The sequence below is a fragment of the Caretta caretta genome, chromosome 7, assembly GCF_965140235.1.
Source record: "Caretta caretta isolate rCarCar2 chromosome 7, rCarCar1.hap1, whole genome shotgun sequence".
NCBI classification, from domain to species: domain Eukaryota; kingdom Metazoa; phylum Chordata; order Testudines; family Cheloniidae; genus Caretta; species Caretta caretta.
Window position 1 is genome coordinate 93,974,668 of NC_134212.1, and position 13,388 is coordinate 93,988,055.

At 38.7% G+C, this 13,388-nt stretch overlaps 1 protein-coding gene across 2 annotated transcripts in view; it reads left to right on the top strand.

The window, feature by feature from the left end:
* The window catches only part of LOC125639609 (protein FRA10AC1), a 54,643-nt gene that overhangs the window by 5,370 nt on the left and 35,885 nt on the right, over positions 1-13,388 (top strand). For both annotated transcript variants that reach the window (XM_048857109.2, XM_048857108.2), the window contains exons 2-7: positions 1,383-1,459; positions 2,929-3,024; positions 3,103-3,148; positions 7,122-7,198; positions 8,208-8,291; positions 8,804-8,888. In XM_048857109.2, coding sequence (XP_048713066.1) covers positions 1,383-1,459; positions 2,929-3,024; positions 3,103-3,148; positions 7,122-7,198; positions 8,208-8,291; positions 8,804-8,888 — 465 coding nt within the window. The remainder of the gene's footprint in view (positions 1-1,382; positions 1,460-2,928; positions 3,025-3,102; positions 3,149-7,121; positions 7,199-8,207; positions 8,292-8,803; positions 8,889-13,388) is intronic.

A 13,388-nucleotide genomic window follows, 5' to 3' on the forward strand; every position in this document is an offset into this window, starting at 1 on the left:
GAGTTTTCAAAGATAATGGCCAATGGCTCTGCAATCACATCAGCCAACTCCCTCAGCACCCTCTGATGCATTGCATCCGACCCCATGGGCTTGTGCATGTCCAGCTTTTCTAAATAGTCCTTAACCTGCTCTTTCACTATTGAGGGCTGCTTACCTCCTCCCCATATTGTGCTGCCCAGTGCAGCAGTCTGGGAGCTGACCTTCTCTGTGAAGACCAAGGCAAAAAAAAACATTGAGTACTTCAGCTTTTTCCACATCTTCTGTCACTAGGTTGACTCCCCCATTCAGTAAGGGTCCCACACTTTCCCTGACCACCTTCTTCTTGCTAACATACCTGTAGAAACCCTTCTTGTTACCCTTCACATCCCTTGCTAGCTGCAACTCCAGTTGTGTCTTGGCCTTCCTGGTTACTCCCCTGCATGCTCGAGAAATATTTTTATACTCCTCCCTAGTCTTCTGTCCAAGTTTGCACTTCTTGTGTTTAAGCTCACTGCAGATTTCACTGTTAAGCCATATTTGTTATTCTGTCTGCACATCAGGATGGTGTTGGTGTTGATTTTGATATATAAAACACTATATGGTTTGGTCCTGGCTACCTAAGAGATTGTCTGGGCAAAATTGCCACAATTGATGAAAAATAAGCATTCATAGCTTTGAGCATTTGGAGTCTGGAAGAGCATTGTCTCTGACATTTGATTTTCCTGTAGGTTCAGTGGAATCCAAGTTGGTTAACCTTCAAGGCAGAGTGTTAGGATTACCTGTTTTCTCAGGTTTTTGTCTGAGGATAATGGTTGTGGAAATGTAGGAATTTCTAGACTGACCCAATAGCCATCTAGTCCAGTATTGTGTCTTTGACAGTGGGCAGTACCAGTATGGTTTGTGGTCACTAACATGTTGTGTTCTTACTGCCCATGTAGACCCTGTTGGCGTGAACTAAAAGATATCCAGTTTGTGTTGATATAGTTACCTTTTAGTTCTCAAAATGAATCTAGTTTGCATTGATGAAGTCCTGAAATGGGAAATTATGTATCTTTTACTTTGCACTCTACAGTTTAGACCCTTGTAATCTGGATCTGTTGTGCCATGTAGACAAAGCCCTCAATCTGCAGCAAAGGAGATTTAGGTTAGATATTAGGAAAAACGATCTAACTGTAAGGATAGTTAAACACTGGAATAGGCTTCCAAGGAAGATTGTGGAATCCCCATTGTTGGAGAACAGGTTAGACAAACACCTGTCAGGGATGATCTAGCTATACTTTGTCCTAACTCACTGCATTGGGCTGGATTAGATGACCGCTCGATGTCCCTGCCAGTCCTACATTTCTAAGATTCTAATTTTATTGTGTTATGGTAATTTTCCTTTATTTCTTAATTATTTCCAGGTACATGGCAGGGGAGGCTATGATTCTGATTTTAGTGATGATGAGAGTGGAGAGAAATCTGACCAAAGGAATAAAAGGTAATGCGTTGTAATACTGGCATTGTACATTACGTTTCTTGTGTGCATATGACTTATAGCTATATATATAGAATACCCTCGTTTTTTAACTCTGACATAGTGAAGCTGTTCGTGAAAAATAAAAATATACGTTTGATTCCTATGCCACTGCCTCCTCAGGCTTGTCAGAGCATGTTGTCTCCAAGGAGCAACTGAGAAAGATCAGTTCTGCCACGTCCATCTGGTGTCTGTATGCCTCTAATATCTCACAGCTGAGTGCTTCATTTTTCCAAGCACTAGCATCAACGGCTGGGTTTTGGCTGCTCTGTTCAATTTCGTATCACTTTGTTACCACCCACCAGGACTTGTGGAGCTGCAAAGAGAGATCAAAAGAACCAAGGCCAGGTGGCAGCAGGCTTTGTAGGAATAAAACACCTACCTCATGGAAAGGAAACACTAACGCTGCTTGATTATTATTTAATTTCTTCTATTCTGTTCTCTCTGTTAAGCCTGGCTTCAAGAGACCAACAAATTGGGTCCGTTAACTTACACTTAGCCCTTGAGATGCTCATTTAAGCTCAGCCTTGTCAATTTCATTTAGCGATTCATACACTTTGTGACCCTGAATTTTGCTGTCTGACCATCTTCTTTTATTGGGGAAGTTTTTTCTGCTGTGGCACTGTGCTTCCTTGACAGTTCACCCACAACACTACAGATTTGTTCTGAATTGATTCAGGAATTATTTTTTTGTTCCAGGATCTGTTTGTGACTCTTTCCTTAATCTTCTGTCAGGCTCCATTCCAGTCAGGTTTTCTGGGACCTTTTCGGGGAGCCTTTTATATTTTTCTGTAGTGGAAGTAAGGGGAAATGTTTTGTAGTGTCTGACTCCATTTGTATCTGACCTTGAAGGTGCTTTAACCATTAAATAAACGTAGGTGTTTTTTCTCTTTTTAGAATTTTTAGCTGTCTTCTATTAAATTATTGACCCTTTTGTTCAGTTTTAACGTTTTTCCAAGTGCCTTAATTAACCATTCTAGTTGCTAGATGAAATATTAAACATTGGGAGCTGTTTCAAAGAAATCGTCTTCTCTACCCTTTGTTCTGGCATGCAGCCAGAGCGATGTAAGTTACATTGACTTAAAGCAGTGTCCACTCTGCGCTATGTCAGCGGGAGATGCTCTCCTGCCAACATAGTTTCCGCCTCTTGCGGAGGTGGAGTAATTATGCTGACGGGAGAGCACTGTCCTGTCAACATAGCGTATCTTCACCAGATATTCTACAGCAGCGCAGCTCCGTTGGTGCAGCTGTGCCACTGCAACATGGTAGTATAGACTTGTCTTAACAAGAGGCAAACAATGCTAATCTATACAACAACTTTTTCCTTAGAACATTCAAGGTGCTGACTACCCAAGCTGACTTTGGTGTACTAGAACTTATTGTATATGAAAACTTTCTGAATAATTTATTCCTTACTTTTTCCCCATGCATAGGACAAGTAATGAAGATGCCCTACTCATAAAACCATTCCAGAAAGTAAAACAGGTCAAGGTGGCTGACAGACAAATTGCAGCAGAAGAATGGGATAGGTAATGGTCACTTCTATCGGAGATTTTTATATTTAAACTGAACTTTTACTCAAGCAAAATTATTATTTCTGTTAACAGGGAAGAAGCAAGAAATAGGAGATTTCATTTGATAGCCATGGATGCTGTATCCTTTGATTATTTGTTTATATTGGTAAAAACACATTCTCAGCTTTTCAACTTTTCTTTCAGTTGGGGAGAAATGCTCCTGTTAGGGACACTTTCATGTGAGTCTCCTTGTTGCCTGGGGAATTTCCATGCACCAGCAGAGACTGGGTATTGTTTCCGATCATCATCTGTCCACCACCGATAACTAGGTATTTCGGATCCACCTATGAAAGGGGTTTCCAAACTGTCCCTCATTGCAGTTAGTGTTTAAGTTGTAGCTGTGAGTTCCATATCTAAGACTCAATTACTAAACATGTGGTGTTGGATCAAGGTACTTTGATTTTTAGCGCAAGCAGACCTTGCTGCTTCACAATTCTATCTGAGACTATCATTATCTGAATAAACTTATATTTCTGCTGGAAGGCCAAGAACACAATAATTAATCCAAAAGACAGTTCAAGAAAGGATTATCCCAAGTAGTGTCCTCCACAGATGTGATACTGTACACCTGTTTAATATCACATTTTGTTTATTTTAGCTCTTTTATTTTGAATGGCATAATCAGGTTTGATTACTTTAATGCTTCAGTCCTAAACTGCTATCTTCATTAGCTACAACATTTCCCTTTTAACATATTTTTCTTTGAAGTTTAGCATGAAAATAATTATTTTTACAGTGAAACTAACCAGTTATATAGTAGATAGGGGAAAGATCATATAACTCCTCTGTTGAACTTTCCATCAAGTCATCTTTACTATTGCCTAGCAGTTGCTCTTTGGAATTTAGCAGTAGGGGGATGTAGCATTTTGTGGCAGATTGCACTCATTTAATTGAATTGAAAAGAATGTAATACACCTGACAGATTTGTGTGATTTATCTGCCATAAGTGATGTAAGCTATTTTATAGGCTGCCAATCCAGTTTGGTAAAAACATCCTCCAGGACATATCTGCAACCATCTTTATGTTTGGAGGATTTGTAATACTGTATGACCTTTATGTTAAGCACATATAGATTTGTTCAATGATCCTATGAAATAGTTATTTGGAAGGTACTGTAGTAATGCTGCTTCTTCTTGATATTGTGCTCATATTCCTCTCACTAGCACAGAGAAATCACTGTAACGGGGTTCCCGTGGTGCAGCCTGGATTGTGTAATCGCTGAGCCCTCTGTCCCACTAACCTGGGTTATCCGTCTCAGTGGTGAATATAGGGGTTCCAGGGTGCCACTCTGAGGTACAGAGTGTCATAACGACCAGAGACTTGCCGTATTGCATGATGAAATTCAAATAGCCCTGTGTAAGTCTTAGCATTGTTGTTTTTTATTATTATCTATCTAGTGTCTCAGTAGCCGAAGTGAATTAGTTTCCTGCCTGATATGGCCATGATTGTAAATTATTTGGAAACAGTAGAACTTGTATTTTTTTAGTTATATTGGGATTAATATGGGTATATTGTGTGGACTTGTGGCAATCCATATGTGGAGCATGCAAACATTTGGAAATGCCACGTTTCATTGCGATAGAGAGAAATTGTCATTTGTGCTACTTAATTCAGACTTACTCTTCAGCTCGGTCTTCATTTTTAAGAAACGCTCGTACTTTGTCAGGTCTATCACAAAAATCTTGAGTACACACAGTGCCACGAACTAAAGGCACATTTACAAGATGACGATGTTCTGAGCTGAACTGTGTTAACCTGTTTCTTGTTCTGTATTGTTTAGATTGTAAATTCTTCGGGGCAGGGAATTTGTCTTATATTTTGTTTTTGCTGTGTAAGTTGATAGAGCTATAAATGTTTTATAATAATGTGATGTCCTGGCTAAAGGCCAGAAGGTTCATTGACCAAAAAAGGATAAAATCCAGTAGCTCTAGCTGAGTGAGCTATGCTTAGGTAACAAAATCAGGTGTTCCTCCGAAATTATTAACCATGCTGTGTCACCTTTACATTAACTTTCCTGCACTCTTTCTACATAGTCATCTGCACGTGGCTAATGATCCTCAAGTTGTAAAAACAAGCAGTTGAAGAAGAAGCTGTGATTAAAGAGCCCGTAGTAGAATTCGTTAGCCATAGTGTTTCTGTTTTCATGGAACTTTGTATAAGTGCCAGATTTGGATAATTTCTCTACTGCTACCATCTTATTCTTTTCCTCCAGTTGTAGGGGCAAGTCAGTTGCCTACCATTATCAAAGTTGATAATGGTGACAAAGAAGCTGGAGTTCCTTGAAGTTAGTCAGCTTCATCATGATGTATACAGTCTGTAGTCTTGCTAAATAAAGGCACCTAACTGTATTCTTGAATTTAAGTCTTTAATTTTTGAAGAATAACATTAAGATTGACAGGTTTCAGAGTAGCAGCCGTGTTAGTCTGTATTCGCAAAAAGAAAAAGAGTACTTGTGGCACCTTAGAGACTAACAAATTTATTTGAGCATAAGCTTTCGTGAGCTACAGCTCATTTCATCGGATGCATTCAGTGGAAAATACAGTGGGGAGATTTATATACACAGAGAACATGAAACAATGGGTGTTACCATACACACTGTAATGAGAGTGATCAGGTAAGGTGAGCGGGGGGGAGGGGGGGAGGGGGGGAGCCTTTTGTAGTGATAATCAAGGTGGGCCATTTCCAGCAGTTGACAAGAACGTCTGAGGAACAGTGGGGGGGGATAAACATGGGGAAATGGTTTTACTTTGTGTAATGACCCATCCACTCCCAGTCTCCATTCAAGCTTAAGTTAATTGTATCCAGTTTGCATATTAATTCCAATTCAACAGTCTCTTGTTGGAGTCTGTTTTTGAAGTTTTTTTGTTGAAGAATTGCCACTTTTAGGTCTGTAATCAAGTGACCAGAGAGATTGAAGTGTTCTCTAACTGGTTTTTGAATGTTATAATTCTTGACTTCTGATTTGTGTCCATTTATTCTTTTACATAGAGACTGTCCAGTTTGACCAATGTACATGGCAGAAGGGCATTGCTGGCACATGATGGCATATATCACATTGGTAGATGTGCAGGTGAACGAGCCTCTGATATTGTGGCTGATGTGATTAGGCCCTATGATGGTGTCACATTTGGAAACTTCTACCAGAAAATACATGTACAATATTTTATTCTATAAAATGATTTTAATGCAGGCAGTAGGTTGACAGAAATGAATTCTTATTGAACTCAATTTAACATGTGGCTTAAGAACATGCCAGAAAGATAATTTATTTCCAATTCTGTAGTTCCATAAATGTCTGAGAAATTTGTTATATATTTTAAGTTATTGTTTTACTGTTTTATTTCCATTTGTGGAGGTGCTTATTTCTAGAATAACGTGATTGTTTATACGGTTTTGCTTTTGCTTGTGAACAAGCAAAAACAAAACCATATAAACAATCGCATTATTCTAGAAACAAGCACCTCCACAAATGGAAATAAAACGTGTCAAATTACATCTGTAAAACTGTTAGGACATTTCTGTCTCAATATAATTTCCTGTAACTTGGTATTGTGGTCCTAAAGAAGTTATCTACTGAAGTTTGTTATTGCTTTTACACTGACACTGAAAAGTACATAAAAATGCCTCATTTCATTAGTAATTTTATATTTATATCAGGCAAAAATGATAGATATATTTTAAACCAAAGTTGGAGTATCATGGAACTCTAGTTTGAATGCAGTGGAATACACAGTAAAGGCTGGATTAAAGATCTGTTGTACATCTTCAAATATACTAAAAAATATTATAAGGGTGTAGCATGTGGATGGGTTTTACAATTTAAATTCTGTCCTAAAATTCTTCTGTTGAGAATTAATTTATAATAAGAGTTCTTTAAACTTCCTTTCCATTAAAATTAATTTTGGTAATAGCTTCTTTAAATCCTTTATACTGTAGAAACAATTTTGTACTAATCTTTTTATCTGAGGTAATGTTAGTGTGAAGCCAAATAAACCAGCCGTGGAGTGAGAGAGAACACTGAAAATAAATTCCTTAATTTTGCTTTATTCAGTATGCAAGACATAAAAAGTTTGTGAATGACTACATTTTATACTATGGTGGCAAAAAGGAGGACTTCCAACGTTCAGGGTAAGTACCGTTAGAGAACATACTTACCTGTTATATAATACTGCTAAAATATATGCTGGGTAATTAATTCTGTGGCCAGAGATTTATTTGTGTATCGAAACATTAACCTTTTTGCTAAAATGTACCAACTATGGTAGTTGTAAATATCTGAATTAGATGTGGAGAATTGTTAGTTGTCTTGATTTAACTTTATACAATTTGTATCTATACATGAAAAGTTAGATGAAATTCAGATGGGAGATTTTATTTTTGTGTTATGTAGATTAAAAGACAACACATGGAGGGTGTATCTAAAATAATCCAGTATTTGCTGAGTGTTCAACTCTCATTCCTAGAATGTCAAATGCTGCTCTGATAGTAGAAAATGACAATCTTGTACTCGGACTTCTGGGTTGCAGCACATAATGGTGAAATAACTGCTTGCAGGTAGTAAAATTGTTTGCCATTTGGAGTACAGGGCAATTTTTAAAGGATAATTATCAAATTTACCAAAGTCACGAGAGGCTAGTTACTAGGGTTGAGGTTTCCTAAGAATTGCAGGCAGTTATTTACATGTTCTTCATTAATGTTAATGAAGATGTGTGGATAAATCCCCTGCACTGTTTTGGCAATCTGAACCCAGGAGACTTGTGAAGTCTGGAATATCACTAAACATCTGCCCAGGGAAGCTAAACCCTTGTTCTGAGCTGCAGATAATCCTCTTTTTATGTTTTAAACATAACTTTTCATATAGAATTAAATCTCACACAGTTTTAATAGTTATGAGTGACTTTAACGTTGGAAGCAAGCTCTTTTATTCTTTTAGGAAAAAAGTTAGTGAATAATACTTGTTCTCATGAACAACTGTTGCTTCTTAAAAGTATCTCCCAGTATGGCCAACTCAATAAATAATACAAGGAATTATAAAATACCACTGTTTGCCAAATGATCTGATTATTTTGTTTCTGGTGCTGTAAAATTTAATTTTAATACTAGATCTGCTTTTTAAGAAAAATGTACCCTTTCACAGAGCAAGTGACAAGACAGACCTTGATATTGTAAGAGAAAACTATAGATTCCTGTGGAAAGAGGAAGATGCAGTGGACATGAATTGGTAACTTGGGCTATAATAAAACATTATTTTTAGATCACTTTGTATTTTTCTTTTTCCTCATTCATTAAAAATTGCCATGCATATTTGTTCTTATTGCTTTGAACTCTTAATAAATTAAAAAAGGGTAGGAGATAAAGTAATACAGCTCTGTGTCAAAATGAACTAATGACACAGAAATGAATAAACTATTGTTCATTCCCTAAGATAACTAAACTACCATTCAGAAACCCAGAAGAGTACAACTTCAAAATTATGCTTTGTTTGTGCTTTAAATATATTTTTTAAAATACATAATTATTTTCAAGAGAAATTAAAACTGTTTCATGACAATTACTCTCATCAAGCTGTCTATTTTGTTTTATTTTTACCACTACAACTTTTATTCATTAGAGAAAACAAACTTGCAATGCCCCTGTCCTGTTAATGACCTAACTATGTATTAGGGTTTGTTATTTGACCTCACTCTATATTTTCCATATGCTTAATCAATAACGTTGTCTTTCTGGTTACAGGGAAAAGAGACTGGCAAAGAAATACTATGATAAATTATTCAAAGAGTATTGTATAGCAGATCTGACTAGATACAAAGAGAACAAGGTACATTTTTAAATTCATAAATCTCTTTAGTTGCAAAATAGGTTCTTTATTTTATATTGATAGAGGGCACTGCATTAAGATCCAGTCCTGCAAACACTGCCTACGCTGAATTCTGTGGGACTACTCATGATAAATGTCTGTAAGATTGGGCCCTAAATTTGTTCAGAATTAATTTTCTTAAGAAACTTAAGCAACAGAAAAATGCTTAAGATGCCTTCCCTGATTTTTTGGTTCATCTTTATCTCGTCTTCCTACATATATGCCACATTCCTCAAGCGTTCCACCATCAGAAAATAATCTGTCTCCCTTGAACTCATTTATAGTTTTCTTTTGTTTTCTTTAATTATCATGCCCGGTACCTTATTCCATGTGTTTATTATACTTTGTGGGAAAAGTTTTTTCCCCAGTTTGCTAATTTTCTTAACGTTTTTGAATCTTTGTCTGGTGTGAACAATATTTTTTTTCCCTGCTTCACATATGACTTTTCTAAGCTCTGTTAGGTCACCTTGAATTCCCCTCTATTCTAAATGAGAATAAGTCCTGTTTCTTTAACTTTTCCTCATGATTATAAGCATTGGAAAATGTTTATCTTTTAGCATAGCTTTGACAGATTGTGTAATTTGTTTTCTCTTAAGCTATTTTATACACTTTCTTCAAACGCTATTCTCATACTAAGTGCCTCCTCCAAATCTTTATCAACTGTTGGCTTATCCATGTCCATTTCTGGTACAGAGGGAGTCCTATACGGATTTTTCTTCTGGAATGTAAAACTGGCCCTTTAAGGCACAGTCAGCTCCACCCTACTACCTCTGCAGCTACAGATTGGATTCAACTTTGTGCTGTCCTATTTGTTTTCCTCTGCACGTCCAAATATTGAGAATTTTATTGCCTTCTCTTTTCTGCAGCCCTCAACTACTGCAGACAGGCTCAGTAGAGCACTGGTTTCTTCATCTGATAGCCACCAGTTCTTCATGTGACTTTCCCCACAGAACTTTAGGTATCCTGCTAAACTTCTGCAGATGGATACTTTAGAGATGCACAACTTGCATTAGGTATCCCTGCCTACAACATTCTGTCTATGCCTGCCTTTAGAAGGTTTGCACCATAGAATTTCCTCCTCAATTCCCAAATCATATTGCTCCTCATTCCAACAAAAAACAGGCTCTTTCATATGTTACGTAATCTGCTTATCACAAGAACTGGCCCATCAACAAAGAACAACCTTAGGGGTGGGATAGGGGTTAGTCCTAGTATTTTATGATGATCAAGAAGACTGAGTGTTTCATCCTATTCTAGCTCTATCCCTCAGAATTCCTCCATGTAATATATCAGATTCAAGGTGGAGATGACTTTCTGTGCTGCATGGATGAAGAGGGGGCTTATCTACATGTGCCTATTCATTGGTTGCATCACAAGAAAAGTCCCTCATCTAATTGATTCTTCTACAGAATTGTGTGGAAATTCCTCAAGCAGTGTCTTGTCAAGAAGAACCTCTCATCTTGGAAACCACACTCAGTCCTTTTAGCCAGTGGAATCATGATAGGTGGTAGTCTCAGGGCCCTACATCATGTCAAAGCATTTGGTTGAAGATTGAAGCACAAAAAAATAACATCTTCTTGAAGCTTCAGGCTGTGGGACTAGGCTTTCTATTGTTTCTTCCTTACATCATCATATTTGCAGTCCTGTTAGAAATAAACAATCAAGCTCCAAGAGTCTGTAGATTAACAGGGAAGGACCAGAAGCCCTTCTCTTTGTCATTAGATCATAAAGATTCTGTCCAAAGTGGAAAGAGCTCGCCTATCGATATCAGATAGGTATAGCCAGAACAGCTTCATGTCCACATAGACTGACTGAGGCAGGAGACAGTTCTGGGCAAGAGGCAACTGAACAAGGTGGTGGTGCAGCAAGACTTTGTCAGATGTTGTCATGGCTGGGTCGTGGGCAGCCATACTTAGTGGTCAGAGCCAGGGTCCACAGTCATGGGATGGGAGTCAAGAATCGTTTTGGATCAGGATACCAGGAGATCAGAAGCATGAGACAAACTTGAGGGCAGAACCATGAATCTGTAACCGGAGTCAGCCCAGGTTAGGATACCAGGGGTCAGAGGCAGGAGACAAACTGGAGATCAGAACCATGGGTCGGGAGTCAGAATCGGGCTTGGTCAGGATACCGAAAGGTCAGAGGTAGGAGACAAACCAGATATTGGGACCACAAGTCAGATGCAAGAAGTCAAGTGGGTTGGGATGCCAGGAAGTCAAATCAGGGGAGCAGGAAGCACATGGTCCAGAGCAGGGTGGATCCCAGTTTTGTACAACAGGGATCCACTGCTGGGTTTAGATAAAAGTTGTGGACCAATCAGGACCCCTAGCAATCTGCCAGTTAGGTTCCAGGACTGGAGTCCTCTGTCGGGATTCAGCCCTTGGAATTTGTTAGCAGTCACTCGGTGGCAGGTTGCAGCTTACTAGCGCCTAAGAATCCTGTGGATTGGGGTTCAAGTCCTGCAGTCCCTAAGAGATGTAACTTCTTGCTTTCCACTTCAACCAACCAGACACGTCCCCCTCCCTGCCCCCCAGACAAACTCACGGTTTGCTCCAGACACTAGGATTCCTACAACTGGAGGGGTGGGTGCTTTCTTTTTTGCATGGTCAGGACCTTGCATGTATGTCTTTCCTCCTCTACTCCTCCTGGGCATTGCCAGGAAGATCCAGAGGGACCAGTCCAAAGTTATTTTCATAGCTGCCGCTAGGCCCAGAAGACCTTGGTTCACCAGCCTCTTTCACATATCTATCTATGATTTCTGGCTCTTTCCTCAGCCCAAAGTTCTTTTCATCAGGGCCAGGTCCTATACCTGAACCTCACCAGTCTCTGCCTAGAAGCCTGGAGGCTGACAAGTGACTCTACAATCCTTTGATTATTGCTCTCATATAGTCAATTTCCTAATGCTGTCAGGAGAGCACTCTGCATTTAAGTGTTACTTTCTTTGGTGTTTGGCTAGGAATGTAACTCTTATTCAGACATTCTGTTCTGCCATCATAGTGTTTTTCTCAGATGGGAAAACACGGTGGGAGGATCTCAGAGGCCAGGCCCCAGCCTGAGTCCAAATGTCTGCAATTTTTAGCCCTCGCAGCCCAAGCTCCACTAGCCCGAGTCAGTAGACCTTGGCTCTGAGACTCAGCACTGTGGGTTTTCTATTGTAGTGTAGTGGAGTTTCAGCTTCATTCTTAAGGTTCTTTCAAGGCCATGTTTCAAGCCCCTGGGCCAGTTCTTGTACTTCCTGGCTGTGAAGGTGCTTACTCTTGTCACCATTACTTCAGCCCGGAGTGCTACTACATTTAGTTTTTCCATGAAAAGATTATCCTTAGACTCACCACATAATTTCTTTGTTTGTTCTTTCTGTGTTAATCAAAACATTTCCCTTCCTTGTCTGAAAGAGATCACCATGCATCCATTAGATGTTGCCAGAGCCATTAATTATTAGATAGGACGTATACTTTTTGGACCGACTTCTTTTTATTTTATATTGCTTGTGGCTATAACAAAATGAGGTATTAAGGTTTCCAGGACTATGATTTCCCTTTGTGTTCAGAGTGCAAAAAAAGATTAATATACTGCGTGCCACTTAGTGCTTTTCTTGGGGATAAGGGTCCATTGTACTTTGTTCCTATCTGTGGTCAGAGAATTAGCACTTCTTATTAGGAGGTCTGCATAGCTGCTATTAGGGCCTCACTGAACTCCTTTACCAAATGCTATAAGGTCTGTTGATGCTGCCTTTGGTTTCTTGATTCTATGAACCATCCCTCCTATCTAACAGACTAACTTCACTTCTTATTTTTCCATTGAGTTCATCTCTGTTGTTGGTGTTTCAGCTTATTCAGTATTATTTTTTAAAAAACACTCTTTACACACATTTGACTTATTTTATTTACTGTCCACCCTTATCCACTGCTTGTCATTTTCCAGTGTTTGGTGGAAGCATTATTAGCAAAGTGACTCTCCTATGAGGACAGTTGTCTTACTTGTAAATTAGTCTTGTAGAGAATTCCTCTGCCAGTCCTGGATCCCTCGCTTTCTTCTATCTTTGCTCTTGCTTTCCAGACTAGTCTGTTTAGGAAATACTCTCTAGGGAAGATCACATGTAGTTCCTTATTGGGCCAGATTTGGACCCAAAAGGAAAAATTACATAAGAATACCTCATTAATATAAGTGAACATGGATAATGCAGTGGCTGGTGGATTGGCTGAGGGATTCTGAGATAACAAATATACAGGTAAGGCAAAATGATCCTTTATTTTGACTGTATAGCCAGTAGATATGCACAGAGGTATGACAAATTCTGTTGATGCTTTCACCCAAACTTTTTTACGTGTTACATCACAAGCTTTTCAGAATGGGACAATTTTTAACCATTTAGAGGTATACTTTTAAATGGGACATGTGAACATTACCACGGTGGCTTGGATCGAACCGTATTGCGACATAAATACATTAGAAGCAACATCT